Below are 27940 nucleotides of genomic sequence, written 5' to 3'. Positions count from 1 at the left end.
CTTAGATTTGAAGGAAGGGCAGTTGGGCTCCAAATTGAATATCAAATATTTATATTAGGAAAGCCAAGTAGAAAAAAATTAACAGTAAACAACTAGAAATAATTATTTGAACTTCATAGAATTACTCTGTTTATGGTTGATAAGGTTTTTTAAATTTTTATTTGTTTATTTTTTTTATTTTGAAACGTTTTAATTATTTTCAGCAGAATTTTGCATGTTGAGGTTTAAAAAAAATGAAATATTCTTTATATGTTCTTTATAATAATTCTTTTGTTCTTACAACAGCTTAAGGTATCGATCAAATCCAATATTTTGTTTTCTTGTAGGATGGCGGTGTGTGTGTGTGGGGGGAAGGGGGTTTAGTCTGATCTTAAAATATTTTTAGGGGTTTCTTTTTTTTGCCAGAGATTTGGTTATTTTTAATTAAGGTATGAAAAAAAATAATGATCATAGGATAACGAATAGGTAATTATTATTTTGGGGTTAGCGTTGTGGTAAAATGGCAACAAATAGCCACTATGTCAGCAGGCCAGACATGTGGGTATACAACAACATCATCATCATCAACAACAATAAGTGCACAACAAAAGCCTCTGTAATGCCAAAAGTGTTTTATGAAAGTCGCAATTTGACTTTTCTTGAAAATATATGTAATATATTGTAAAAAAAAAAAAAAAAATGTATATATATATATATATATATATATATATATATATATATAGAGAGAGAGAGAGAGAGAGAGAGAGTGAGAGAGAGAGAGAGACTTTTGTTTTTCTTAAACAGAACAAAAGTAAATAAACAATAATTAATGAATTTGAAAAGGTTGACGACACGCCGCTTATTGGCAGACATTAAAACAAATCTCTTTGAAGCAAGAGAAAAGAGTGAAGTATTTTTCCTTTCTTTTTTTTCTGTAGAAAATGATAAAAAGGCTGAATGAAAAAGATCATGTTTGTAACATTAATGATAAAAAAACAAGAATTGGTCAAAAACAGAACGAGTGACTAACAAAAAAAGGAAAACAGGAATCAGTAATAGGAAAGCTGCAAATTCTCCACAGCCAAAAGAGATTTTTTGTGGCGTTTGGGTTTTCTCATTTCTTTTTCTTCGTGTAGAGGATCGACATTGTTGAGCAGATATAAAACAATTATCACCTCATTAATTGGCAGTTAAAAATTCTTTATTCTTTCTTCAAAGAATTTCTTTTCTCTCTCGTGAAAAAAGAGATTCTTTTAACAATAAAACCAAAGAGTAAGCATACAAAAGAATGCCAAATAAATTATAGCCAAACTGCGGAAATATTGTCTCGCGTAACAATGTCCGAATTATATTTTGGCTTTTTTTTATTATGCTTTTAGTACATTCTTTTTGCATCTTTTCCTTGTTTTCATGATTTATTCAAGTCAGCTCATCTCATGCGTTCCATGTTGGTTTATTTTTCATCTCATTTTTAGGCGTTTTCATTTTATGCGTTTAGATTTTGATTTTGGTTATGCATATTTTCACAACTTTCTTTTTTTCGTAAAAATTTTTAAATTCTTATTATCTCATTAAAAAAAAATGGAAAAAGGAATTGTTGACATCATGTTTATGAAAACAAAGATGGCAACAAAAAGCGACAACAACAACGACAACAACATCACCACCACCACCACCACATAGAGTAACATCAACAATAACTCAATGGTAGCTTTGATTGAGTCAGTGTCCCTAGTTGCTTAGCAACACAACATTTATCCATCCTTTTTTCCACCTGCTCTTCATCTTTTTTTTTTTTTGTCAAACATTTATTGTTGTTCTAATGGAAAATGATGACAGAGGACCTTGACGTTTTGCGAACATGGAAAAGATTGATGGGTCATCAGGATTGATAAAAACGCACATTTTTTCAGTAAGTACCAAAAAAAATTTACCTATCATATATGATAGTAGACACCAATTTTACAGCTTTCACGGATAACGTTTTTCTCATAACAAAAAACTGTTTAAATCAAAGTTATGGTTTCTCTTCTTAAACAAAATGGCTGCTGACAAAAACGTACATCTGACAGACTGCCAAGATTAGAACTTAAAAATAAAAGCAGTGGATATTTCTGCTTCTTATTGTTGTCATTATTGTTGTTGTTGTTGTTGTTGGTAGGTTTTAGTATAAGGATTTTAGGTTTAGTTTGTATTTCTTTTTCCACATATCATTTGTTCAAGTTTATTAGAATTTTTAAAATCATTTACTTTTCAAATAGGTAAAAAAACACAAAACCAAAAACAATTAAAAAACGAGATTTTGCTTTTTTTTGTTCATTTCAATTTGTGATGATGACAATAATAATTATCATTAAAATTATCATTATCATTTCACGTTTTTCATTTTAAAACAAGGGAAGAGGCTCAAGTGATAACTTTGATATGAAAAAACCCATACATTTCTTTAAAGTAATATTTTTCTTTCTTTTTTGTTTTTAAAAAAATCTTTTTTAAATCAAGCTAAAATTTTTGTCTTGAATTCACCCGACATCTTCCTGATGTCGACATTCTGATTTGAGTTTAACAAACTCCTTCGCAACTTCATCGTTGGTTCTCTGGGAGAGAATGCGAAGAATGGTCCATCCAGTCTCGTCCAAATTGAGACGTTTGCCCAGGGGACACCAGCAGGCACAGCTGCCCTGTTCAGAAATATCTCGTAGTTGCATCACTGCTATCCCGATCTGACGATCCTCCCGAGCAAAGCAGTAATCTTTAATACAGATGTGCAGTTCGTATGCATCGGGTTCTTCTTCGTTACCGATAATACTACAAACAATGACAAAAGGAAGAAAGATAGTAAAATGACAATACATGAGATATGGTCACTTAAAAACAATACATAATATTAAATAAGAGATTTTCAATTTTTAGAATAGGCTGAGAAACAAAAGCTACATAAAAAATTTTTTTTAAATGTTTCTATGCTTCTTTTGTTCATATATTGGTCCAGGTTTTCAAAAGCTAAAACTATCATTTTAATTAATTTTTTCGATTTTGGTATTTCATCATTATTGATATTTTCTCTTTACTTAAAGTGGCAGCCTTTTTCACTCCATATATAATTGTTACTCAACACTATCACCAATATTAAATGATATAAACTTTTAGTATGCACAGGTTGCAGACTGTCATTGATTGAATACAATATAAAAATGATGCAACACTTCTACTTGGGAAATTCATCTTATCGGTTCTGCGATAGGTATTCTTTAAGTTTTCTCATAAAAATTGTCAAAAAACAAAAAAAAACTCAGTGAAAATAAGGATTTAGAAATAAAGATGCCAACTTACAACTGGAAGGTTTCGTTAAATTTGGGAGACCAGTTGTTACTTTTGGACTTGGTGGAATGTTTCCTCTTTTTATCACTGAGGTGCGGCCCAATCAGATGAACCTCAACAAATGGGCGGAACATACTGGCCGTTTGCCATTTGAGGTCATTACATGCAACCACTGAAAAAAAGAGAAACAAAAAAACATGTAGATGTAAACAAAACAATTTGGAAATTTACGCATTAATTCGATATGACGTTCGCGAGTAACACAAAGAGATGACTGTATATCTCCACATATTATACATTTGAAACAGAAGCTGACCAAAAAAAAAAAAGCAATTCTTTTGCCATTGTCAGAAACACTGACTATTAAAAGTGAGTTCTAAAAGACAGCATAGGCGGGCAGCCTTACAAATCCCACATTCCATTAAATATGCATCTTTCCTTCAAAAAGGAAACACAAAAGTTTCTGCGTAGATCCATTGCCATAAGTATATTTTATACTAATACTACAACTAAGCGCTGATCAAGTACTGACCACTGCTGAAATAAATACTTAAATAAGAAATATATATGAGGTGTCATCAATAAATTTCTAGACTTTTCTTGTATAGGCATTTAAAATTGTTTTCGACTCTTGAAAATTCAGTATATTATTGTTATACATCTTATGAGATGCCTGACCAATTTTTATGATTTCAGGTTTCAATGAACAGCTACAGCAGGAGTTGAAATGCATGCTACTAAAGCTTGATCATTACAGCTGGTGAATTTCAAAAATGCCATCTGGACATGAGGACACTTTAGAAGAATGCTATGCAATAATCCCATCCAGTGCAGCCGTAAGCGAGATTGAACTCAGTACATGAGTTTGCAGTGTAATTCAAATCTCGTTTAATCTTGATATGCAATAAAATTATGTTTTAAACTTGGAAAAAATTCCACAGAAACATATAGAATGCTTCAGATTGCTTTTGAACAATCTTGCATGAATCGAGCATCAGTTTTTGAATGGCATGAGACATTCAAGGGAGACAGAGACTGTAAGGGATGATGAGAGGTGTGGGAGACGTAAGGAAGTCAGAACACCAAAGTTGGTTGGCTAAATAAAGGATTTCATGAATAAGAAACGTTGTGTGTCTATAGAGACAATTAGTGCACAGTTTGATGTCAGTGTGGGAACTTGTGATGATCAATTTAAAAAAAAAGTTACAGTTAATTAATAAAAAATAGAAGCCTTGAACAGAATGGCAGTTGTTTTCATAAACAGCAAGAGCCATTGAATTCCAACATGTGCAGTCAGCCAACACTCGAACCAAACCAACCCCTCCTCTCCCTCTTTGCCACTGCTGAAACAACCATCAACAATAAAACTGATTTATATTTTTGTAAATCAAAGAACTGGCATTCTTCTACAGCATAATATAACCTATCTTTATCATGTCAACAGAGTTAGAGACTGATATGTAAATGACTGCTAGATTTTTTTTTTTTTACAAGGAAGTCACCACTTATCAAGGCCCAGAGATCATTTAAGGATAAGGGTTAATGAGTGTACAGTAGTCAATGAGACATCGTTAGTAGTGGACATTTGGTAAATTGGATTACATAAGAGAACGGTTCATCAAGAACTTGTTTACATTGGGCTTGAAGATGACCATATTGCAGTCAGCTGGAAAGCAGGGAAATGGAAGACAGTTCCATAGGCATGCAGTTCTAAGAAAGATGCTTTGTCCATGGAATCTACATTAATGTTTAGGCACAGATAAAGAGTGAGGGAAATTATTCATAGTGGTTTCAACTAGACAAGTGTTTTTTGTGAAAGTTTGGCAATGGGTGGGGGCCATGAATTGGAGCTCAAACAAGTACTTGCCATGAAGAAAATGATAAAGCAGAGACAAGCTCGCAATGTCTCTTCTGTGGGAAAGAGGTTGCAGGGAAAATAAAAGGACATCCCCCACTAGGCTATGAAATCTATTTTGAACTCTGTCAAGGCAGGATATGATGCTCCTAGCAAATTCTGCACAGATGTGGCAATAATGCTCCATCCTTAGATGTACTTGGCTCTTATACAGGTAGAGAATTGCATCAGCAGTGAGATATCTACTGGAGCAGTAGAATGATCCCAATATTTTTCCAGCAGCCTTGGCAACAGATTTGATGTACATGTCCTATCTCAGATCAGGACAAAAGTCAGACCCAGAAGCTTGTCAAAACATGGAGCCCCCCCCCCCAAGGTGAGAGCCATTCATTTCAATTGATGCCAGACAGGGATCAGAGCATTAATGGTGTAAAAACAGAAGCTTGGTTTCAGATACATTAAAATAAACCAGCATCTTTCTCCTTTTTACCACATGCTCAGGTAAAATTTGTTGTATTGTCTCAAACAAAAAACTGTCGGCATCAATTCAGTAAGAGAAACTTTGAATTGTAAAGAATTCCAGGTAAAGAATAGCAGTATTAATTCAGTCAGGATGAGGAGCAGTCCTCTCCTCGTGTCAAGACAAAAAAGCTATAACTGAAAATTTCAATTTTACACAGCATTTCTGGTATCTGATTGGTTGTTTTTTTATTAACGTTGACTATAAATAGTAATCTTCATAAGATTATGCCAAAAATATTGCAACACTTCTAAAAGAATTTTCTACTATTCTAGCCTTATGTGGAAAAATACTGTTTTCATTATTATTTTTAAACACAGTCTCTAATCTTGCTGACGTGATAAAGATATGTTAAAACTTGTATTGATGATAGAAAAAGTCCATTACCTTTAACAGTGACTTTGTGCTCTCCAGTTCCAGGATGAGTGAACAAATCTACCTGGATTGAAACTTCTCCAACTGGATCCTCTTGTGCAGGTAAATCTTTAATAACAAAACAGAATACAAAATTCAAATTCACACAAACATAAGCTTTAATCAAGTAACAAACCTTGTACAGAAACAGCATACACTCTAAGTCGGTTAAACCGGCTTGCTCTGAAAGAGAAAGTTACAAGGGAATATCAAATTCACAAGCAGTTTCCAGTCACTTGTATATCCAGGGGAAATGTCATTAAATCTTTACAGTTCTTGCAAAGGGGGCATCAACGTCTTTCTATATACAGCACCTCATATTCCCAAATAGTGACTCATTTGGTATTGACCAAGTTGAGCATTGCTTAACTTTGGTAATCTAATAAGAAGTGATATGCCAACAGGATTATGTTGTATATCTTGAAACCTGTCGCAAACCATTGAATGTTTTGTGCCTAGGATCTCAGTTCCATAAGGAATTATGAAGCATTCATTAAACAGTGCTTTTTCATTCTTTAAATTTAAATTTACCTTGCTGTAGATTAAGACTTAAAAAATAAAACAGTGTCTTTGTTAGAGGTCAAGTAGATAGGAATACTATCCGGCATCAACTCCTATTTTATAAGGGAGGAGTGGACTTATTGTTTGTCATCTACCAAACTGTACCATAACAAAATGGCACTCACTTAGTCACTTACATATCCTCATCAGGGGAGATGATGGCATTAGGTTTTGCAGTTCTTTGCAGGAGGGTGTCAATGTCCTCCTACATACAACACCGAGTGTTCTAAAATGGTCATCCATCTAGTACGGACCAGGCTCAACACTGTTTAATTTCTATGATCTCATACGAACCAGTATGTGAATGTGATTATGTCATGAGTTACAAAGGTTTATCTGTAACTAACTATCAACCAAATGAATACTCACCTGGTATTGACCAGGCATAATACTGCTCAACTTTGGTAATCTAATGAGCACCAGTGTATCAACATGATTATGTCATGTATCTTAAAATATGTAGCAAACCGTTGAATATTGTTTGTGCTGAGGATCTCAATTCTATAAGGAATTACATAGCATTTACCAAACATTATTTTGTTTTTGTTTTTGTTTTAAATTTACTTTGGGGTAGATTAAGACTTAAAAATAAGAGAGTCTAACATTTATCTGTAACTAGCCTGTGTTGCACAGGAATTGAAACTTCTCCGAGATCGTCTTGTGCAGATAAATCTTTAATAACAAAACAGAATACAAAATTCAAATTTACAGAAACATAAGCTGTAACAAATCCTTTATAGAAACAGCATATATCATAAGAAGGGTAAACTGGCCTACTCTAAAGAAGGAAGTTTCATGGGAATATCAAATTCACAAGCAGTTCCCAGTCACCTGTATATCCAGGGGAAATATTATTGTAAGATTTTTACACTTCTTGCAATTCTATTTTACAGCATATCAACACTTTTGCAAGCTGTTTTTATTCTAGGAAAAGAAAGTAACTTTGGGCCAGTTAATACAGAATTATGTCCGTTTTTAAGATGGTATCTGCATGAAAATATAATATTCAGTTTGTTTTTATTTTATTGCATATCAATTGTTTATTGTATGCTGAATCTAGTTATATGTGAAAAAAAGAAATTTGCTTCAAGTTCTTTATATCTCCAAATATTTATTCATAATATTTCATTTGATTGTTTAGTTTTATAGCGTATCAAATATTTTAGGTTATTTAATGCTAAATCCAGTTGTTTTGGAAAACTCTTTTTACTTCAAGTTGTTTATATCTTCAAATATTTATACATAGTTCAAACAATCTCCAGTCAACTGTATGTATTCCACCGACGCCAAAAGGACTGACCCTGTGCTTTGTAATCCCTACCCACATTAGAATTAATATTCTTGAGAACAACAACTTGTCATAAACAGGAATGGTTTAGTTTGTCTTATGATACATCAAACCTTTTCTGGTTATTTAATGCTGGATTTGGTAATTTGGGAAAAAATGTTTTTATGCTTCAATTTTTTTTATATATTCAAATATTTATTCATGGTCTAGTTTGGTGGTTTGGTAGAGAAAAATTGTTTGGGGCTTTGTAGAACTTGATTGAGTTTGCAAAAGGAAAAGAAAAAAAAACATCTTTATAGAAACAGCATGCATCATACATAATCTTTGGTGGATTTTAGATCAGGAAGCCAATATTATCAGACAGCTTGATCTGATACGACTGGACATTATTTTCTGGAAGGGATTAAGTCAAATTACATTTTATTATTCTTAACAACATGTTGCAATGATACACAAAAGAAACTGACAAAAAAAAGACAAAAATCAGCAAACTCTACTTCATCTATCAGATTGTACACTGTTGTTATAAATACCTTGTTGAGTTTCCGTACTAACAAATGTCTTGATGAGGGTGTCAGTTGTCTGGGTGTATAATGATAGTGCGTAGCGAAGTGATTGGAGCTCAGCGCTCTTATCCAGGAAGGTTTTCTTTAAACCTTGACCACCAGCATGGAAGTAGTTCTTTATGGTGTCCAGGGCCAGATCTAGTGCTGCACATTGTTTCGGAGTTAAGTTTTTCTCAATTTCCTTTGATATGTCCTGCAGGCACGAGAAGTAGGAAAAAAGAAATAAGATGAATCAAAATTGTAATTTTAAGCCAATCAAAATCAGTTCAAAATAATTTCAATAAAAAGTTTAACTTGACTTTTCTAATTTCATAAAGAAAAAAATAGGTGCAAGCCAGAATTTAACCTAATTAAAAAATAATAAAAAAAAAAGAATTACAGAAAAATTTTTATGATGACATCATGGAATAAAAAATGTGATATTAAAAAAAATCATGTAATTTTTCTTTTTTTTAAATTAAGGTAATCAAATTTTACGAGAAAGCAAGAATAGCGGTTTGATCTACCATATTTAATAGACAACTCAATTCGAACTACCGAGATTTTAAAATCAGCCCTGTATTGGCTATGATGTACTATTAGTTGCCGAAAATTGTCAAAAAATGATTTTCTATATAAAAAAAATTAGCTACTTGATCAATTTACATAATTTTTTGGAATATGACATTTTCATTCTGCGGCGAATACATCATAAAAAATTTTCTGTAATTTTGCTTTTTTAATTGGGGTTAATTCTGGATAAGACACGAAAAATATTAATGGTAAGAAAATGTTTACTGAAACCCCTTCCAAAAAAAAAAATCAAGATAAAATTAAAAATGATGATCGTAGATTAAAATATATAACAAAAAAAGCAACAATTTCTAACAATCATTCTGTCGTTTAATATCATGAAAAATAAAAATTTTATCAAGTGAATAAAAGGAAAAGAATAGTTAATAAAAATGCAAAACAAAAAGAAATAAAAATTTCTTCAGAAAATGCAAGAAAACATTTAGATGATATTGTTGGGTCAGAATATTCAGGAGTTATCTCCCCTGAATTATACTGAGCAAAATACTCTTATCTGGAAACTTAGAAGAGACTATGCAAAATTCAGAATATTGCTTTTCATTTATCCAACCTGCCTTTCATCTTGATGTGGTGTTCACAACTCTAATATTGTTTCCAATCAGAGTCCTTTAAAAGGATTAAAAAAAGGGAAAAGGGAAATGAAGAGAGGAGCAAGATAAAGAGAGTGAAAGAGAGGAGCAAGATAAAGAGAGTGAAAGAGAGGAGCAAGATAAAGAGAGTGAAAGAGAGGAGCAAGAGAAAGAGAGTGAAAGAGAGGAGCAAGTGAAAGAGAGTGAAAGAGAGGAGCAAGTGAAAGAGAGTGAAAGAGAGGAGCAAGTGAAAGAGAGTGAAAGAGAGGAGCAAGTGAAAGAGAGTAAAAGAGAGGAGCAAGTGAAAGAGAGTGAGAGAGGAGCAAGTGAAAGAGAGTGAAAGAGAGGAGACAGTGAAAGAGAGTGAAAGAGAGGAGCAAGTGAAAGAGAGTGAAAGAGAGGAGAGAGAGAAAGAGGATAAAGAGAAAGAGAGTGAAAGAGGATAAAGAGAAAGAGAGTGAAAGAGGATAAAGAGAAAGAGTGAAAGAGGATAAAGAGAAAGAGAGTGAAAGAGGATAAAGAGAAAGAGAGTGAAAGAGGATAAAGAGAAAGAGAGTGAAAGAGGGGAAGATAAAGAGAGTGAAAGAGGGGGAAGATAAAGAGAGTGAAAGAGGGGGAAGATAAAGAAAGTGAACGAGGGGAAAATTAGAGAATGTGGAGGGGGAAAAAATAGGAGAAAGTACATGGGGAAAAAATTAGAGAAAGTACATGGGAAAAAATGAGAGAAAGTACATGGGAAAAAATGAGAGAAAGTACATGGGAAAAAATGAGAGAAAGTACATGGGAAAAAATTAGAGAAAGTACATGGGAAAAAATTAGAGAAAGTACATGGGAAAAAATTAGAGAAAGTACATGGGAAAAAATTAGAGAAAGTACATGGGAAAAAATTAGAGAAAGTACATGGGAAAAAATTAGAGAAAGTACATGGGAAAAAATTAGAGAAAGTACATGGGAAAAAATTAGAGAAAGTACATGGGAAAAAATTAGAGAAAGTACATGGGAAAAAATTAGAGAAAGTACATGGGAAAAAATTAGAGAAAGTACATGGGGAAAAAATTAGAGAAAGCACATGGGGAAAAAATTAGAGAAAGTACATGGGAAAAAATTAGAGAAAGTACATGGGAAAAAATTAGAGAAAGTACATGGGAAAAAATTAGAGAAAGTACATGGGGAAAAATTAGAGAAAGTACATGGGGAAAAATTAGAGAAAGTACATGGGGAAAAAATTAGAGAAAGTACATGGGGAAAAAATTGGAGAAAGTACATGGGGAAAAAATAAGGAAAGTACATGGGGAAAAATTAGAGAAAGTACATGGGGAAAAAATTGGAGAAAGTACATGGGGAAAAAATTAGAGAAAGTACATGGGGAAAAATTAGAGAAAGTACATGGGGAAAAATTAGAGAAAGTACATGGGGAAAAATTAGAGAAAGTACATGGGGAAAAATTAGAGAAAGTACATGGGGAAAAATTAGAGAAAGTACATGGGGAAAAATTAGAGAAAGTACATGGGGAAAAATTAGAGAAAGTACATGGGAAAAAATTAGAGAAAGTACATGGGGAAAAATTAGAGAAAGTACATGGGGAAAAATTAGAGAAAGTAGATGGGGAAAAATTAGAGAAAGTACATGGGGAAAAATTAGAGAAAGTATGTGGGGAAAAATTAGAGAAAGTACGTGGGGAAAAATTAGAGAAAGTACATGGGGAAAAATTAGAGAAAGTACATGGGAAAAAATTAGAGAAAGTAGATGGGAAAAAATTAGAGAAAGTACATGGGAAAAAATTAGAGAAAGTAGATGGGGAAAAATTAGAGAAAGTACATGGGGAAAAATTAGAGAAAGTACATGGGGAGAAAATTAGAGAAAGTACATGGGAAAAAAATTAGAGAAAGTACATGGGAAAAAATTAGAGAAAGTACATGGGGAAAAAATTGGAGAAAGTACATGGGGAAAAATTAGAGAAAGTACATGGGAAAAAATTAGAGAAAGTACATGGGGAAAAAATTGGAGAAAGTACATGGGGAAAAAATAAGGAAAGTACATGGGGAAAAATTAGAGAAAGTCCATGGGGAAAAAATTGGAGAAAGTACATGGGGAAAAAATTAGAGAAAGTACATGGGAAAAAATTAGAGAAAGTACATGGGAAAAAATTGGAGAAAGTAGATGGGGAAAAATTAGAGAAAGTACATGGGGAAAAATTAGAGAAAGTACATGGGGAAAAAATTAGAGAAAGTGCATGGGGAAAAAATTGGAGAAAGTACATGGGGAAAAAATTAGAGAAAGTACATGGGGAAAAAATTAGAGAAAGTACATGGGGAAAAAATTGGAGAAAGTACATAGGAAAAAATTGGAGAAAGTACATAGGAAAAAATTGGAGAAAGTACATGGGGAAAAATTAGAGAAAGTACATGGGGAAAAAATTGGAGAAAGTACATGGGAAAAAATTGGAGAAAGTACATAGGAAAAAATTGGAGAAAGTACATGGGGAAAAATTAGAGAAAGTACATGGGGAAAAAATTAGAGAAAGTACATGGGGAAAAATTAGAGAAAGTACATGGGAAAAAATTAGAGAAAGTACATGGGGAAAAATTAGAGAAAGTACATAGGAAAAAATTAGAGAAAGTACATGGGGAAAAATTAGAGAAAGTACATGGGGAAAAATTAGAGAAAGTACATGGGGAAAAATTAGAGAAAGTACATGGGGAAAAATTAGAGAAAGTACATAGGAAAAAATTAGAGAAAGTACATGGGGAAAAATTAGAGAAAGTACATGGGGAAAAATTAGAGAAAGTACATGGGGAAAAATTGGAGAAAGTACATGGGGAAAAATTAGAGAAAGTACATAGGAAAAAATTAGAGAAAGTACATGGGGAAAAAATTGGAGAAAGTACATGGGAAAAAATTGGAGAAAGTACATAGGAAAAAATTGGAGAAAGTACATGGGGAAAAATTAGAGAAAGTACATGGGGAAAAAATTAGAGAAAGTACATGGGGAAAAATTAGAGAAAGTACATGGGAAAAAATTAGAGAAAGTACATGGGGAAAAATTAGAGAAAGTACATGGGAAAAAATTAGAGAAAGTACATGGGGAAAAATTAGAGAAAGTACATGGGGAAAAATTAGAGAAAGTACATGGGGAAAAATTAGAGAAAGTACATGGGGAAAAATTAGAGAAAGTACATGGGGAAAAAATTAGAGAAAGTACATGGGAAAAAATTAGAGAAAGTACATGGGAAAAAATTGGAGAAAGTACATGGGGAAAAATTAGAGAAAGTACATGGGAAAAAATTAGAGAAAGTACATGGGAAAAAATTGGAGAAAGTACATGGGGAAAAATTAGAGAAAGTACATGGGGAAAAATTAGAGAAAGTACATGGGGAAAAATTAGAGAAAGTACATGGGGAAAAATTAGAGAAAGTACATGGGGAAAAAATTAGAGAAAGTACATGGGAAAAAATTAGAGAAAGTACATGGGAAAAAATTAGAGAAAGTACATGGGGAAAAATTAGAGAAAGTACATGGGGAAAAAATTAGAGAAAGTACATGGGAAAAAATTAGAGAAAGTACATGGGAAAAAATTAGAGAAAGTACATGGGAAAAAATTAGAGAAAGTACATGGGGAAAAATTAGAGAAAGTACATGGGGAAAAAATTAGAGAAAGTACATGGGGAAAAAATTAGAGAAAGTACATGGGAAAAAATTAGAGAAAGTACATGGGAAAAAATTGGAGAAAGTACATGGGGAAAAATTAGAGAAAGTACATGGGAAAAAATTAGAGAAAGTACATGGGAAAAAATTGGAGAAAGTACATGGGGAAAAATTAGAGAAAGTACATGGGGAAAAATTAGAGAAAGTACATGGGGAAAAATTAGAGAAAGTACATGGGGAAAAATTAGAGAAAGTACATGGGGAAAAAATTAGAGAAAGTACATGGGAAAAAATTAGAGAAAGTACATGGGAAAAAATTAGAGAAAGTACATGGGGAAAAATTAGAGAAAGTACATGGGGAAAAAATTAGAGAAAGTACATGGGGAAAAAATTAGAGAAAGTACATGGGGAAAAATTAGAGAAAGTACATTGGGAAAAAATTAGAGAAAGTACATGGGGAAAAAATTGGAGAAAGTACATGGGGAAAAAATAAGGAAAGTACATGGGGAAAAATTAGAGAAAGTACATGGGGAAAAAATTGGAGAAAGTACATGGGGAAAAAATTAGAGAAAGTACATGGGAAAAAATTAGAGAAAGTACATGGGAAAAAATTGGAGAAAGTACATGGGAAAAAATAAGGAAAGTACATGGGGAAAAATTAGAGAAAGTACATGGGGAAAAAATTAGAGAAAGTGCATGGGGAAAAAATTGGAGAAAGTACATGGGGAAAAAATTAGAGAAAGTACATGGGAAAAAATTAGAGAAAGTACATGGGAAAAAATTAGAGAAAGTACATGGGGAAAAAATTAGAGAAAGTACATGGGGAAAAAATTAGAGAAAGTACATGGGGAAAAAATTAGAGAAAGTACATGGGGAAAAAATTGGAGAAAGTACATGGGAAAAAATAGGAGAAAGTACATAGGAAAAAATTGGAGAAAGTACATGGGGAAAAATTAGAGAAAGTACATGGGGAAAAAATTAGAGAAAGTACATGGGGAAAAATTAGAGAAAGTACATGGGGAAAAAATTAGAGAAAGTACATGGGGAAAAAATTAGAGAAAGTACATGGGGAAAAATTAGAGAAAGTACATGGGGAAAAAATTAGAGAAAGTACATGGGGAAAAAATTGGAGAAAGTACATGGGGAAAAAATAAGGAAAGTACATAGGAAAAAATTAGAGAAAGTACATGGGAAAAAATTAGAGAAAGTACATGGGGAAAAATTAGAGAAAGTACATGGGGAAAAATTAGAGAAAGTACATGGGGAAAAATTAGAGAAAGTACATGGGGAAAAATTAGAGAAAGTACATGGGGAAAAAATTGGAGAAAGTACATGGGGAAAAAATTGGAGAAAGTACATGGGGAAAAAATAAGGAAAGTACATAGGAAAAAATTAGAGAAAGTACATGGGAAAAAATTAGAGAAAGTACATGGGGAAAAATTAGAGAAAGTACATGGGGAAAAATTAGAGAAAGTACATGGGGAAAAATTAGAGAAAGTACATGGGGAAAAATTAGAGAAAGTACATGGGGAAAAATTAGAGAAAGTACATGGGGAAAAATTAGAGAAAGTACATGGGGAAAAATTAGAGAAAGTACATGGGAAAAAATTAGAGAAAGTACATGGGGAAAAATTAGAGAAAGTACATGGGGAAAAATTAGAGAAAGTAGATGGGGAAAAATTAGAGAAAGTACATGGGGAAAAATTAGAGAAAGTATGTGGGGAAAAATTAGAGAAAGTACGTGGGGAAAAATTAGAGAAAGTACATGGGGAAAAATTAGAGAAAGTACATGGGAAAAAATTAGAGAAAGTAGATGGGAAAAAATTAGAGAAAGTACATGGGAAAAAATTAGAGAAAGTAGATGGGGAAAAATTAGAGAAAGTACATGGGGAAAAATTAGAGAAAGTACATGGGGAGAAAATTAGAGAAAGTACATGGGAAAAAAATTAGAGAAAGTACATGGGAAAAAATTAGAGAAAGTACATGGGGAAAAAATTGGAGAAAGTACATGGGGAAAAATTAGAGAAAGTACATGGGGAAAAAATTAGAGAAAGTACATGGGGAAAAAATTGGAGAAAGTACATGGGGAAAAAATAAGGAAAGTACATGGGGAAAAATTAGAGAAAGTCCATGGGGAAAAAATTGGAGAAAGTACATGGGGAAAAAATTAGAGAAAGTACATGGGAAAAAATTAGAGAAAGTACATGGGAAAAAATTGGAGAAAGTAGATGGGGAAAAATTAGAGAAAGTACATGGGGAAAAATTAGAGAAAGTACATGGGGAAAAAATTAGAGAAAGTGCATGGGGAAAAAATTGGAGAAAGTACATGGGGAAAAAATTAGAGAAAGTACATGGGGAAAAAATTAGAGAAAGTACATGGGGAAAAAATTGGAGAAAGTACATGGGAAAAAATTGGAGAAAGTACATAGGAAAAAATTGGAGAAAGTACATGGGGAAAAATTAGAGAAAGTACATGGGGAAAAAATTAGAGAAAGTACATGGGGAAAAAATTAGAGAAAGTACATGGGGAAAAAATTGGAGAAAGTACATGGGAAAAAATTGGAGAAAGTACATAGGAAAAAATTGGAGAAAGTACATGGGGAAAAATTAGAGAAAGTACATGGGGAAAAAATTAGAGAAAGTACATGGGGAAAAATTAGAGAAAGTACATGGGGAAAAAATTAGAGAAAGTACATGGGGAAAAAATTAGAGAAAGTACATGGGGAAAAATTAGAGAAAGTACATGGGGAAAAAATTAGAGAAAGTACATGGGGAAAAAATTGGAGAAAGTACATGGGGAAAAAATAAGGAAAGTACATGGGGAAAAATTAGAGAAAGTACATGGGGAAAAAATTGGAGAAAGTACATGGGGAAAAAATTAGAGAAAGTACATGGGAAAAAATTAGAGAAAGTACATGGGAAAAAATTGGAGAAAGTACATGGGAAAAAATAAGGAAAGTACATGGGGAAAAATTAGAGAAAGTACATGGGGAAAAAATTAGAGAAAGTGCATGGGGAAAAAATTGGAGAAAGTACATGGGGAAAAAATTAGAGAAAGTACATGGGAAAAAATTAGAGAAAGTACATGGGAAAAAATTAGAGAAAGTACATGGGGAAAAAATTAGAGAAAGTACATGGGGAAAAAATTAGAGAAAGTACATGGGGAAAAAATTAGAGAAAGTACATGGGGAAAAAATTGGAGAAAGTACATGGGAAAAAATTGGAGAAAGTACATAGGAAAAAATTGGAGAAAGTACATGGGGAAAAATTAGAGAAAGTACATGGGGAAAAAATTAGAGAAAGTACATGGGGAAAAATTAGAGAAAGTACATGGGGAAAAAATTAGAGAAAGTACATGGGGAAAAAATTAGAGAAAGTACATGGGGAAAAATTAGAGAAAGTACATGGGGAAAAAATTAGAGAAAGTACATGGGGAAAAAATTGGAGAAAGTACATGGGGAAAAAATAAGGAAAGTACATGGGGAAAAATTAGAGAAAGTACATGGGGAAAAAATTGGAGAAAGTACATGGGGAAAAAATTAGAGAAAGTACATGGGAAAAAATTAGAGAAAGTACATGGGAAAAAATTGGAGAAAGTACATGGGAAAAAATAAGGAAAGTACATGGGGAAAAATTAGAGAAAGTACATGGGGAAAAAATTAGAGAAAGTGCATGGGGAAAAAATTGGAGAAAGTACATGGGGAAAAAATTAGAGAAAGTACATGGGAAAAAATTAGAGAAAGTACATGGGGAAAAATTAGAGAAAGTACATGGGGAAAAATTAGAGAAAGTACATGGGGAAAAAATTAGAGAAAGTACATGGGGAAAAAATTAGAGAAAGTACATGGGGAAAAAATTGGAGAAAGTACATGGGAAAAAATTGGAGAAAGTACATAGGAAAAAATTGGAGAAAGTACATGGGGAAAAATTAGAGAAAGTACATGGGGAAAAATTAGAGAAAGTACATGGGGAAAAAATTAGAGAAAGTACATGGGAAAAATTGGAGAAAGTAGATGGGGAAAATTGGAGAAAGTAGATGGGGAAAAATTGGAGAAAGTAGATGGGGAAAAATTAGAGAATGTACATGGGGAAAAAATTAGAGAAAGTACATGGGGAAAAAATTAGAGAAAGTACATGGGAAAAATTGGAGAAAGTAGATGGGGAAAAATTGGAGAAAGTAGATGGGGAAAAATTAGAGAATGTACATGGGAAAAAATTAGAGAAAGTACATGGGGAAAAGATAGAGAAAGCGGAGGGGGAAAAGATAGAGAAAACGGAGGGGGAAAAGATAGAGAAAGCGGAGGGGGAAAAGATAGAGAAAGTGGAGGGGGAAAAGATTGAGAAAGTTGAATGAGGGGAAAAGATAGAGAAAGTTTAATGAGAGGAAAAAGATAGAGAAAGTGGAGAGAGGGAAAAGATAGAGAAAATGGAGAGAGGGAAAAGATAGAGAAAATGGGGGGATAGAAACAGCAGAGGGAGGAAAAGAGAAGGAAGGGGGTGAGAAAAAGGTATAGTGGGGAGTAATATAGAGGAGAGGGGAGAAGAAAGAGTAAAGAGAGGGAGAAGAAAGAGTAAAGAGAGGGAGAAGAGAGAGTAAAGAGAGGGAGAAGAAAGAGTAAAGAGGGGGAGAAGAAAGAGTAAAGAGGGGGAGAAGAAAGAGTAAAGAGGGGGAGAAGAAAGAGTAAAGAGGGGGAGAAGAAAGAGTAAAGAGAGGGAGAAGAAAGAGTAAAGAGAGGGAGAAGAAAGAGTAAAGAGAGGGAGAAGAAAGAGTAAAGAGAGGGAGAAGAAAGAGTAAAGAGAGGGAGAAGAAAGAGTAAAGAGAGGGAGAAGAAAGAGTAAAGAGGGGGAGAAGAAAGAGAAAGGAGGGGGAGAAGAAAGAGAAAGGACGGGGAGAAGAAAGAGAAGGGAGGGGCAGAAGAAAAAGAGCCTTTGGGCTGAACGTCAGAAAAAAATGAGGAAATACAGAAAAAAGTGGAACAAAACAGAGAGAACTAAATAGGGAAAAGAGAGGAAAAGATCAAGGGCTATTGATAAAGCTTTCTAAATTTTTAACAAATGCAAGCGTTAGTCAATAACAACTTTTCAAAGTTTTTATTGTCTTGAACTTTTATCTAACTAGTCAGCTTCCAAAAATATAAAACATGAATGGAATAGTTTGAAACACACATCAGTTGCTAATTTTATAGCATTTCTCACAACATCAAGTGAATTTCTTGAGATTTTAAACCAATTCAAATGAATAAAAATATTCAGAATTATTAACAGTCAACAAAAAAAAATCAAGAAATGAAGAGTTTGGTTTGTAAATAGAAAAAAAATAATGGTACAACTCTTAAACAAGAGAAATAAAACAAAAAATGGATAATGTCAATCATGTTCAATTTCATTTTGAATTAGTGTTTATTAATTGCCACATCTTTTGTAAAAGATGTTCTTGATAAAGAAATTTATTTGTTAGTGGTTCATTTTACATATCTGGGCTGTAAAGATTCTGTTTATTCTGAGAGACTAAAAATGTTCACCATTTTGATTATCTTGGCAGGCCTGAGCTCAACTTCCAGAATCCAACATTCAAAAATCATGCGACCGGAGTAAAAATACAAACTTTTAGTTATTATTTTTTTTTATTTTTTTTTGTGAGGAGGAAAGAAGTCTATAGAATACTTAGAAAGCCAACATGGGAAAATTTTTTAGATACTCTAGTCTTGATTAAATAGTTATAGACAAGATCAATCCATTCAAAGAAAGTTTGAATTGTAAAGACTTCTAGGTATACAATGAGGATTTATTGTTTTCCAACTTGTAAGTTAAAAAAAAAAAAAAAAAAAAAAATGAAAGAACCAGCTCAACCCTTCTAGTGAGTAATAGATCAAATTTAAATTTATTCAGAAAAACAGAAAAAAAAAATATATAACTAGCCATGTTAAAGGCACTTAAGATAATATACATATATATCTACTAGCAAGGAGACCCAATATTATCCGGGATTGAATGAAGATCAAATGTTCCACCCTCCCATATTTTTGTCATCAAAATCGGTGAAATTGCCCAATTTTTAAATAAATTGATTGATTGCCTGCTCTAGTTAGGGACCCCTGCTACAGTGTATCATGATGAAACTTTAAATGCCTCCTTGCTGTGACTTAGTCCACAACACATTGTAATCTACATTGCACTGTAGAGAATCTACTGTTGATTTTATACAATTATCTGCAAATAATGGCTTCACTTTAAGTTAAATATACAAAAGTCAAGTATCATGGTTCAATTGGGCTCTCAAACGAAACATTCATTCCAAACATGCTCCTGTCTTATAAAAGAATTTACAATTGATTTTATAGGCTGGGCCTTTTTGCTTGTGCGATGATAAAACTTCTCAAATGCTCTTGTGATGTTAGGTTGTATAAAAGCGTTAACTTTGGTCAAAATTGGACTTCCTTCTTTAATCGGATGTTTTCAGTTATCAATTTTTTATACTTATTAGACTCATTCCAAGACAAAACCTACGTAAGAAAACTCTGACAGTACCTTTGTGCGAAATTTCAAAGAATTGACCCAGCTGTTTCTGAGTTTATAGGGAGTAAACTCACACACACAAAGTTCCTTTCATATAATCACAGAAGATAGATATACAGCCTGAATTTCTATCAAAAGCTACTAAATTTTGCATTTTCCCCCTAAACAAGGCACAGTGCCACTTTGATGTAGGGGGCTACTATCTGGGACATAATTTATAAGGGTACTATGTAGGGAGTTCAGCAGAAAGATGTCTGTTTACAATACACTTGAACTTCTGCGTGTCTGTACAGTCAGGGAAACAGGAACCCGGTAGGAAATTCCAAAGTCTAGCAACTCTATAGAAGAAACTATTAGAGTGGAAGGCTTTCTTACATCTAGGGATTTCTACTGTGTAGGGGTGGGATTTTGCTGCTTGTTGTTTACATTGAGGGGGTACAAAGGCTTGTAGTTCGTTGGAGCACCTACCATTAAAGTACCTGTAAAACAGGTAGAGGGATGCAACATTTCGTCGATGAGACAGCGGTTAAAACCTAGCTGATAGTGCAGAACTTATTAGGTTGGCAACTTTCTTTTGAATCCTATCTAAAAAGGAGAGACTGGTAGCAGATGCACCAGCCCAAATGTGGCAAGAATACTTCACACATGGGCGAATGGTGACCTTGTAAATCTACAGGATACTCTCAGGTAAAGAGAGCCCACCTCCTTTGCACCAGTCTTGGCAATACACTCAATATATCTGTAACCTGTATATGATAGGTATTGTAAGGACCTCCTCTGGATTCATTGGTTGGTTGTTTTACGGCATATCAACCCTTTTCAGGTTATTTAATGCCGAATCCAAAGATTTTGAAGAAAGATTTTTTAATAGAATATATTTGTTGTTTTCAAGTCGGTCTCTATTTAACCCATAGTTGGAATCCTAACAGGTACTACCACTCCGGGTCAGAGTGGACCTGGGAGCAATGGTAATTAAAGGGTGGCTCCACACTCCCCAAAGCCCGCAAGCTGGGGCCTCACCATTGGATATAGTTTAAGGTCATATCCAGGACCCCATTGAGGGACTTTTACCCTCTGCAGGGGGGGGGGGGGGGCAGTCGGCATATTCTAATGCCCCACCGACAGGGCCAACCTCCTCTGGAAGACTGTTCCATAGACTGGAAACATGAAGACAAATGCTGCCTTTATTTATATAAAAGTCATGTTGGTTCATCTTTTGCAGGCGACCATGACAATCACAACTTTTGCTGAGGTGAAAAATGCTTTAGCAGACAAGTTCCCTTGCATCTTTTGCTGCTGAAATGAGAATGGATTTATTCTTTGTAGGTAAGTATAGAAAGTCCAATCACCATCCTAAGTTGCCAACCATTAAACACATATTTTTGAAAATAAGTATTTGTTGCTTGAAGGACATGCTCAAGAATAGTTTTCTGTGTTTAATGGTTGACAACCCAGGATGGTAATGGGATACCCAATACTTACTCACAAAGAGTAAATCTGTTCTTATTTGAGCTGTAGATGATGCAAGGAGACCTGATTCTGGTGTAGAACAGTATCAATAGGAATTTACCACACAGCAGACGCGTGGTAAACAGTTTTTATTCATGGAGAATATGAGATCCACTGATACAAATTAGCATTCACTCAACGGCTAAGTGCCCAGCTGCTTGATTAAAGTCAGTTATTATAGGACGAGGAAAAATTTGAAATAATAGTAACAGTGTTCACTAATGGGCTGGAAGACCTGGATTCAATTCTCAGTTGAGCTATACCAAAAGCTTAAAAAAAAAAAAAAATGGTACTTTATGCACATTTCTGTAATTAAGCCTTTCCCCAAATTAATCCAACACCGAAAAGCTGAAACACCAGTCCACAGGAGACAAATTTTTATCCAATATCGAAATTCTTGGTTGGAGTGTCTGAAATAGTGAGTAAAAATCTGACATCCAGTAGGATGCTCATCCTCAGCATAAACAAAATAAGAAATTTGAAAAAGAGAAAAAAATTCATTTTCATATATAACAGAATAGGAAGCATTCCATACAAGGAAAAAAAATAAAACATGTAAAATATTAAAGAAAATCAATCATTAAAAAAAACATCAATTTATTCGATTAATTTCATTATCACAATTCAAAAATGCAATTAAAGACATTTGCAGGCATAGACAACAAAATAAAATAATTCATTTTTCCTTCGATTGATCAAAATAAAAACATTTTAGATATAAATTTAAAAAAATATATATATATATATATATATATAAATAAAAGATCTGTTCATGCAATCAAATTCAAAGAACATACAATACCAATATTGGCAGGGAAAAAGATATATATACAAAAAGAGAGGGAGAGAGACGAATGATATGTAAGATGATAGAAAAGCAAAGAAAGATGAGATTCAATCGTCAACTTTCCAAACAAAAATAAATTCTGATATGAAAGGTAAATTTGCCCCAAATTTTTAAGACAATAAATTCATTTAATTCCAATTTTTTTTTTTTTTTTTTTTTTTTACACAGTGATCACCACTTATCAAGGCCCGGAAGTTACTCAGAGATAAGGGTTATTGCAAGTACATTACGTTAGTGTGGAGATTTGATGAAGTGTTTACTTAAGGGGGCGGTTCATTAGGAATCTGTTAACGTTGGACTTGAACATATCCAAGTTGTAGTCCGGTGGGAAGCAGGCAGACGGAACAGAGTTCCACAGGCGTGCAGTTCTAAGAAAGAAGCTTTGTTCATGGAATCCGCGTTTTGATTTAGGCACAGATATAGAGTGGGGGAAATTTTTCACAGTGGATTCAGCTAGACGGGTGTTTCGTTTTATAATTTATCAAACAGAACTAAATGTATACTCTACACAATCATATGGCGCACTATCTACAAACCAAATGTGAATTCCAGAAACCATACATGGTTGATGCACATTTCAAAGGCCAATTGCGATTGACACGCATTCCAGAGGCCAATCGTGAATGATGCGCATTCTGAAGTCCAATAGCAAATAACATGGCAGCTAATCAATGATGTATATTATAAAGGCCAATCCCAAATAATATATTCTATGACTGTAAATTTTATTTGATCATAAGACCAATAAATATCCAGAAATAATCAAGAAATAAACTATCTACAACCCTGATATCATGCGTTATTTTATCAATTGTTTTGGGATAGTAATGTGTAATTTTTGTATTAATATTTCCATAACTTTATTTTATGTGTGCAATTATTAACAAGCTTTACAACATTGTGCAATAGATTTACTTTTCAATATTAGACATCAAACAAATCTCCATTAAAAATAAAACAAACATGAGATCTCATTCTAACACTCATTCTAACATTAAAATAAAATATAAATATGACGTTTCTGAATTTTTGAGATGAGGATTGCTTATTTGTATTATTATTCATCGGATTACTGTTCTCATCTTGAGTGTGATTTTCACAACGTTTCGGTCGATGTAACCTCCGACCTTCTTCAGGTGTATATTGTCGAATTCCCAAGTTCCACAGAAACATACCCAAATTCGACAAGATACACCTGAAGAAGGTTGGAGGTTACATCGACCAAAACGTTGTGAAAATCACACTCAAGATGAGAACAGTAATCCGATGAATAATAATACAAAATATAAATTCTTTCAAAAAAGGAAAATATTAACCCTTTCAGTAGTACATTTGGTTGTTTTTAAAAGGAAACATGGATGACTACACACCAAATTAAACTAATTTAGGAAATCAATTATCCCTTTTCCCTCACTAGTGGCATGCAGAGGGAGTGGAGAGGCAATAAGGCAGTGGTCATAGGCATCCAATCAAATTCAAATTATCAATATTTCTTATTATATTTAGGAATTCAAGTATAAATACTAGTACTAATAGTACTAGGATTTATACTCGAGTCATTAGGGCATACAATCAAGGAGTTGGCCCTGAGGATCATCAAATATCTGCACACCACGGCCTAACACCATTGTAATAGTGGAAGAATTCAATTACAACATTTACCATATTGCCATGTAAAGGCAACTAATAAACAAAGGCTACAATGTATACAAAGTCTTGTTTATTACAAATTTGATTAAGCAACTGAATGATTTTGCTTATGAAGTAATATATATTTTTCTAACACTAGTTGCCAGATCAGCTAAGGAACAGCAATAGCACAGAACATTTTACAATAGAATTAAATGAATTCATAGCCAGATGAATTGGTAAAAACTAAGTGAAAGGGTATTTTAGGACAAATATTTAATAAACTATTTAACAGAACTTGATATCTTATTAATAGAGTAAATGTTCTGTGCAATTTCTCTCGTGTTTTTCAAGGTTGAGTTTAAATAGTCATAAGAAGTATAAAACAATAGAATAAAGTAGTTATAAAGAGTAAAGTGTCATAATCTGCCTTGGAGAGGCTTATTGACACTCAAATTCCATAAAATGGTTTTTCTCAGCAAAAAATCAGTGGTAAATAGTTGTTGCGATAATGTGAAACTCCTAGTAAATAATAATACTTGGCAATGGCTAAGTGGTTAACAACACAGACTGAAAAAGTTTGAATCTAATTTGTTCAGCAGAAACTTTCATCAAACTCATCCCTGACCTTATGTCTAATGGCCTGAAAAGGAGGTAAATAAAATAATGATTTGGCATTCATTAGAATTTTTACTTAGATATTGTAGTTGTGAATGAAAAGATTAATGAATACAAAATTATTGATGTCACTAGCTCAAGCAACATCAACTTAGCAGGCAAGAAGAATAGGAAACTACGGAATTATCAGGAACTGAGGGTGGAGATTGCTATGTTGTGGAACAAGAAAACTTCTGTGCCAATCATCATAGATGTGCTTGGCTCAATTCCAGATGATCTTGAGAAACAGTTGAACTTCCTGGGAATAAAGTGTAACATCACTGTACTCCAAAAGTCAGTTCTGCTTGGCACAGAAAACATCCTATGCCAGGTGCTTTTCCATCTAATTGGCCCTTTTGTATATGCTCACTAGCTCTGGTGTAAAAACACACTCTTGAGTAAAAAAGATTTGACCGGTTTAAAGCATCATAACACTTAAATACATCAATAATAATAACTTGGTATGGTTATTGAAAGAGGCGGCGAGTGCTGGAAATCTGGGTTGACTTGATATCACTCACTTATCAAATGCCTCTCAGATCAGAATTCTTCAGAAAGAAAAGAGATTTTCTTATCGAACAGAAGCCAACAGGTGAGAGCATAAAAACAGCAGCAGCAACGATAGCAGCAGCAGCAGCAGCAGCCAGAAGAGCAACACAAGGGAGAGTCACGATGAGACAACACACACACACACACACATGGATAAGAAATATCAGACATGCATATATTCTTTCGTATGGACATGTATGTGCATATATTAATACATACACATACAAGCTACAATAATATAGATACATACACACACACACACTAGGTGTAAATGTGTACAATTATCGACAGTTAAATAAACATGTCCGTATACATATACATCCAAATGCAGAAACATATTCACACGTGATTATTTATGTGTACACGCATATGTCAATGCATCCAGAAAGATGTATGCAAATTTGGTTGCATATATGCAAGCATAGAAACATATATTCAACCAAATCATGCATACTTGTCTATTCACAAGTGCATATATATATATATATATATATATATATATTATACACACACACAAAAATATCATGAACGAACATAACGATAGACACACACATACATACATATATTAAGTAAACGGAATATATTCCCCACAATATGTTAAGTATGATGTTGCTTTTCTGGTGGACACTTGTTTTTGTGTAGATCATACAGTTATTTAATGACTTGATATGCATTTGGACCAGAAACAATAAAACTAAAAAGTGATCAGAAAAACAAATAACAAAAAAATATTACCAATGGCAATATAAGTTACTTTTCTACCAATCTGAATATCTTTTTATGGTGTTAACTTATTTGAAAGCGTTTATCAATGCCACAGTAACATCTATTAAGTGGGTTTCGACCAGTATTTTTTTTTCATTTTCTATTTTTCAGTGATTTTTTAGCCTCCAAAGATGTGACCCTCTCATGTCTGCTATTTTTTCTTGTTTTAATGTAAAATTTGACAGTATGTTTTTCAAACTAAATAAACACCTTAAAATGTTAAAACACTAAAAACTTACCCAACTAGGTAGAAGAGTAAATTGTCTTTCATAATATTTATTGGTTATATATTTGTTTTTTGTTTTTGACAACGTTTTGGTTTTGTTGTCTATCATACAAAAACACCAAAATGGTTAATGAAATGGTTAACAGAAAATTCATGAAAAAGAAAAAATGATATCTGTACAGAATTTGACCATGTACATATCAAGAGGGACAGCCTTTATGTAAAGTAGTCTGGGAACCAACACGTTGTATGCTCAGTCACAAAAGAGACAAAGAATAGAAAAGGACTTCAACTCGCTTTTTTCTTTGTACAATGACATTTATTTCCTCATTCCCTCGTTACTGCTGTGACATCCCTCATGTGATCATCTTCTCAAGCGTCATTCATACTTCTAATGTGATCTTGAACATTATCCCTGTCTCTAACTTGATCTCCTTTGCAAAATATTTATTTTTCTTTACTGGTGACGTCATTTCACATGTATTTGCATATGCGTGTCCACACTATGTTCATTTAGATGGCACCGGTTTCACCATTCGCCGCGTTAACAAACAATCAATCAAATTTGTGAGATGAGGATTAATAATTTGAAATGTTCGAACTAATGTTTTCTTGAATATTATTCTCACAGCTTCTCGGTCCGTGTAACCTTCGACTTTCTTCGAGTGCATCTTGCTGAACTTGTGGATCTTTCCGTCACACTTGTGAATCCATACAGAATTTTGAACAACCTGTGGTGCAACAGATAAAAGTTCTAGGTAATAATCAGTTTTACATAAGTCTTCTGAAGATTGAAGGTTCAATCCTCAGTGCGGGCAATATTAAGAATGCAATTGCGAATTACTTAAGATGTCTATCTACCTGATCATGATTAACAGAACAAGAGCAAGTTCCTCTCATGAATGAAATAAATTTATCAACTAGGCTCCAACCCCTGTCCCATCACCGCAATGTTGCATCTCTGCACCTGTTTTACAAGTATTTTAATAGAATGTGCTCTGATGAAATCATTGCACTTGAGCTTCTTCGATGTACATATCCCTGACAAACTCGCTTAGCAACAAAATCACACCCCTTCAATGTTGAGGTCTCTAAATGCTAGAAAGCTTGCTATAATAGTTTCTTCCCTCGAACAGCTTCACTTTGGAATTTTCTTTCATGCTACTTGCTTCCCTGACTGTACTAATATGCATAAGTTCAAACGTAACCTAAGCCAACATCTTATTTATCTAACCTAAGCATGGTCTCAGTAAGTAGCCCCTTATGTCCAAGTGGCTACTTGGACATAAGTCTTGTTTGTGGTGAAGATGAATAAAAAAAATAATTAAATAAATGGTTCTATTCAAAATTCTGTATGAAATTCAAGAGTTCAACTCGAAGATTCCTGAGTTTGGGAAGATGCACTTGAAGACAGTCAGAGGTTGTATTGGCCGAATTTTTTTCAGAATAAGCTTTAGAATGACAATAATAGTTCAAATAATCTACACACAGGTATGTTGAATGTCAATTTTTATTGTTGCAGACACAGGTTCAAATCCTAAGAAAGTATTGCTTTTTCGCTTTGTGAAGTTTGTATACACACAATCCAATTTAATAATTAATCATTTTGTTTTATAACAGGATTAATTACACAAAAATAGAAAAAAAGGCTTCTTGGTTTTCAGGCCAGGATCAAAGTGTAGTATCTGTTTTGATGCTGCACTTCACTATTTTGGTTTCAGTTAGTGGACTTCATGACTTATACATTTTTTTTTTTGTTACTAACCAAATTGCCCCTTATATGGGGAGCTGGTCCCCCCGCCACATTAAAAACCGACCTTGTGTCTAACTCTGCCCTCGTGGGGATGCAAGTAAAAAAAATATTACACAAAAATAAGTGTCCACCTGAAAACAATGTTATACTTAGCATAGAGAGAGTAATTTGGAGAAGACATCCAGATAGAATCCTTCT

At 33.5% G+C, this 27940-nt stretch overlaps 1 protein-coding gene across 1 annotated transcript in view; it reads right to left on the bottom strand.

The window, feature by feature from the left end:
* Positions 1–1096: 1096 nt before the first annotated feature.
* The window catches only part of LOC145286274 (protein unc-13 homolog B-like), a 597427-nt gene continuing 570583 nt past the window's right edge, over positions 1097–27940 (bottom strand). Inside the window, exons 47-50 of the mRNA XM_080135112.1 lie at positions 8472–8697; positions 6063–6158; positions 3313–3472; positions 1097–2787 (exon numbers count right to left, since the gene is read on the bottom strand). Of these exons, the coding sequence (XP_079991238.1) occupies positions 2502–2787; positions 3313–3472; positions 6063–6158; positions 8472–8697 (768 nt within the window). The 3' untranslated portion in view covers positions 1097–2501. The remainder of the gene's footprint in view (positions 2788–3312; positions 3473–6062; positions 6159–8471; positions 8698–27940) is intronic.

This window comes from Euprymna scolopes, chromosome 10 (genome assembly GCF_053919585.1).
Source record: "Euprymna scolopes isolate OS-2025 chromosome 10, ASM5391958v1, whole genome shotgun sequence".
Classification (NCBI taxonomy): Eukaryota; Metazoa; Mollusca; class Cephalopoda; order Sepiida; family Sepiolidae; genus Euprymna; species Euprymna scolopes.
The sequence above is the reverse complement of the archived record's forward strand: the minus strand, read 5'-3'. Positions and strand labels throughout refer to the sequence as shown.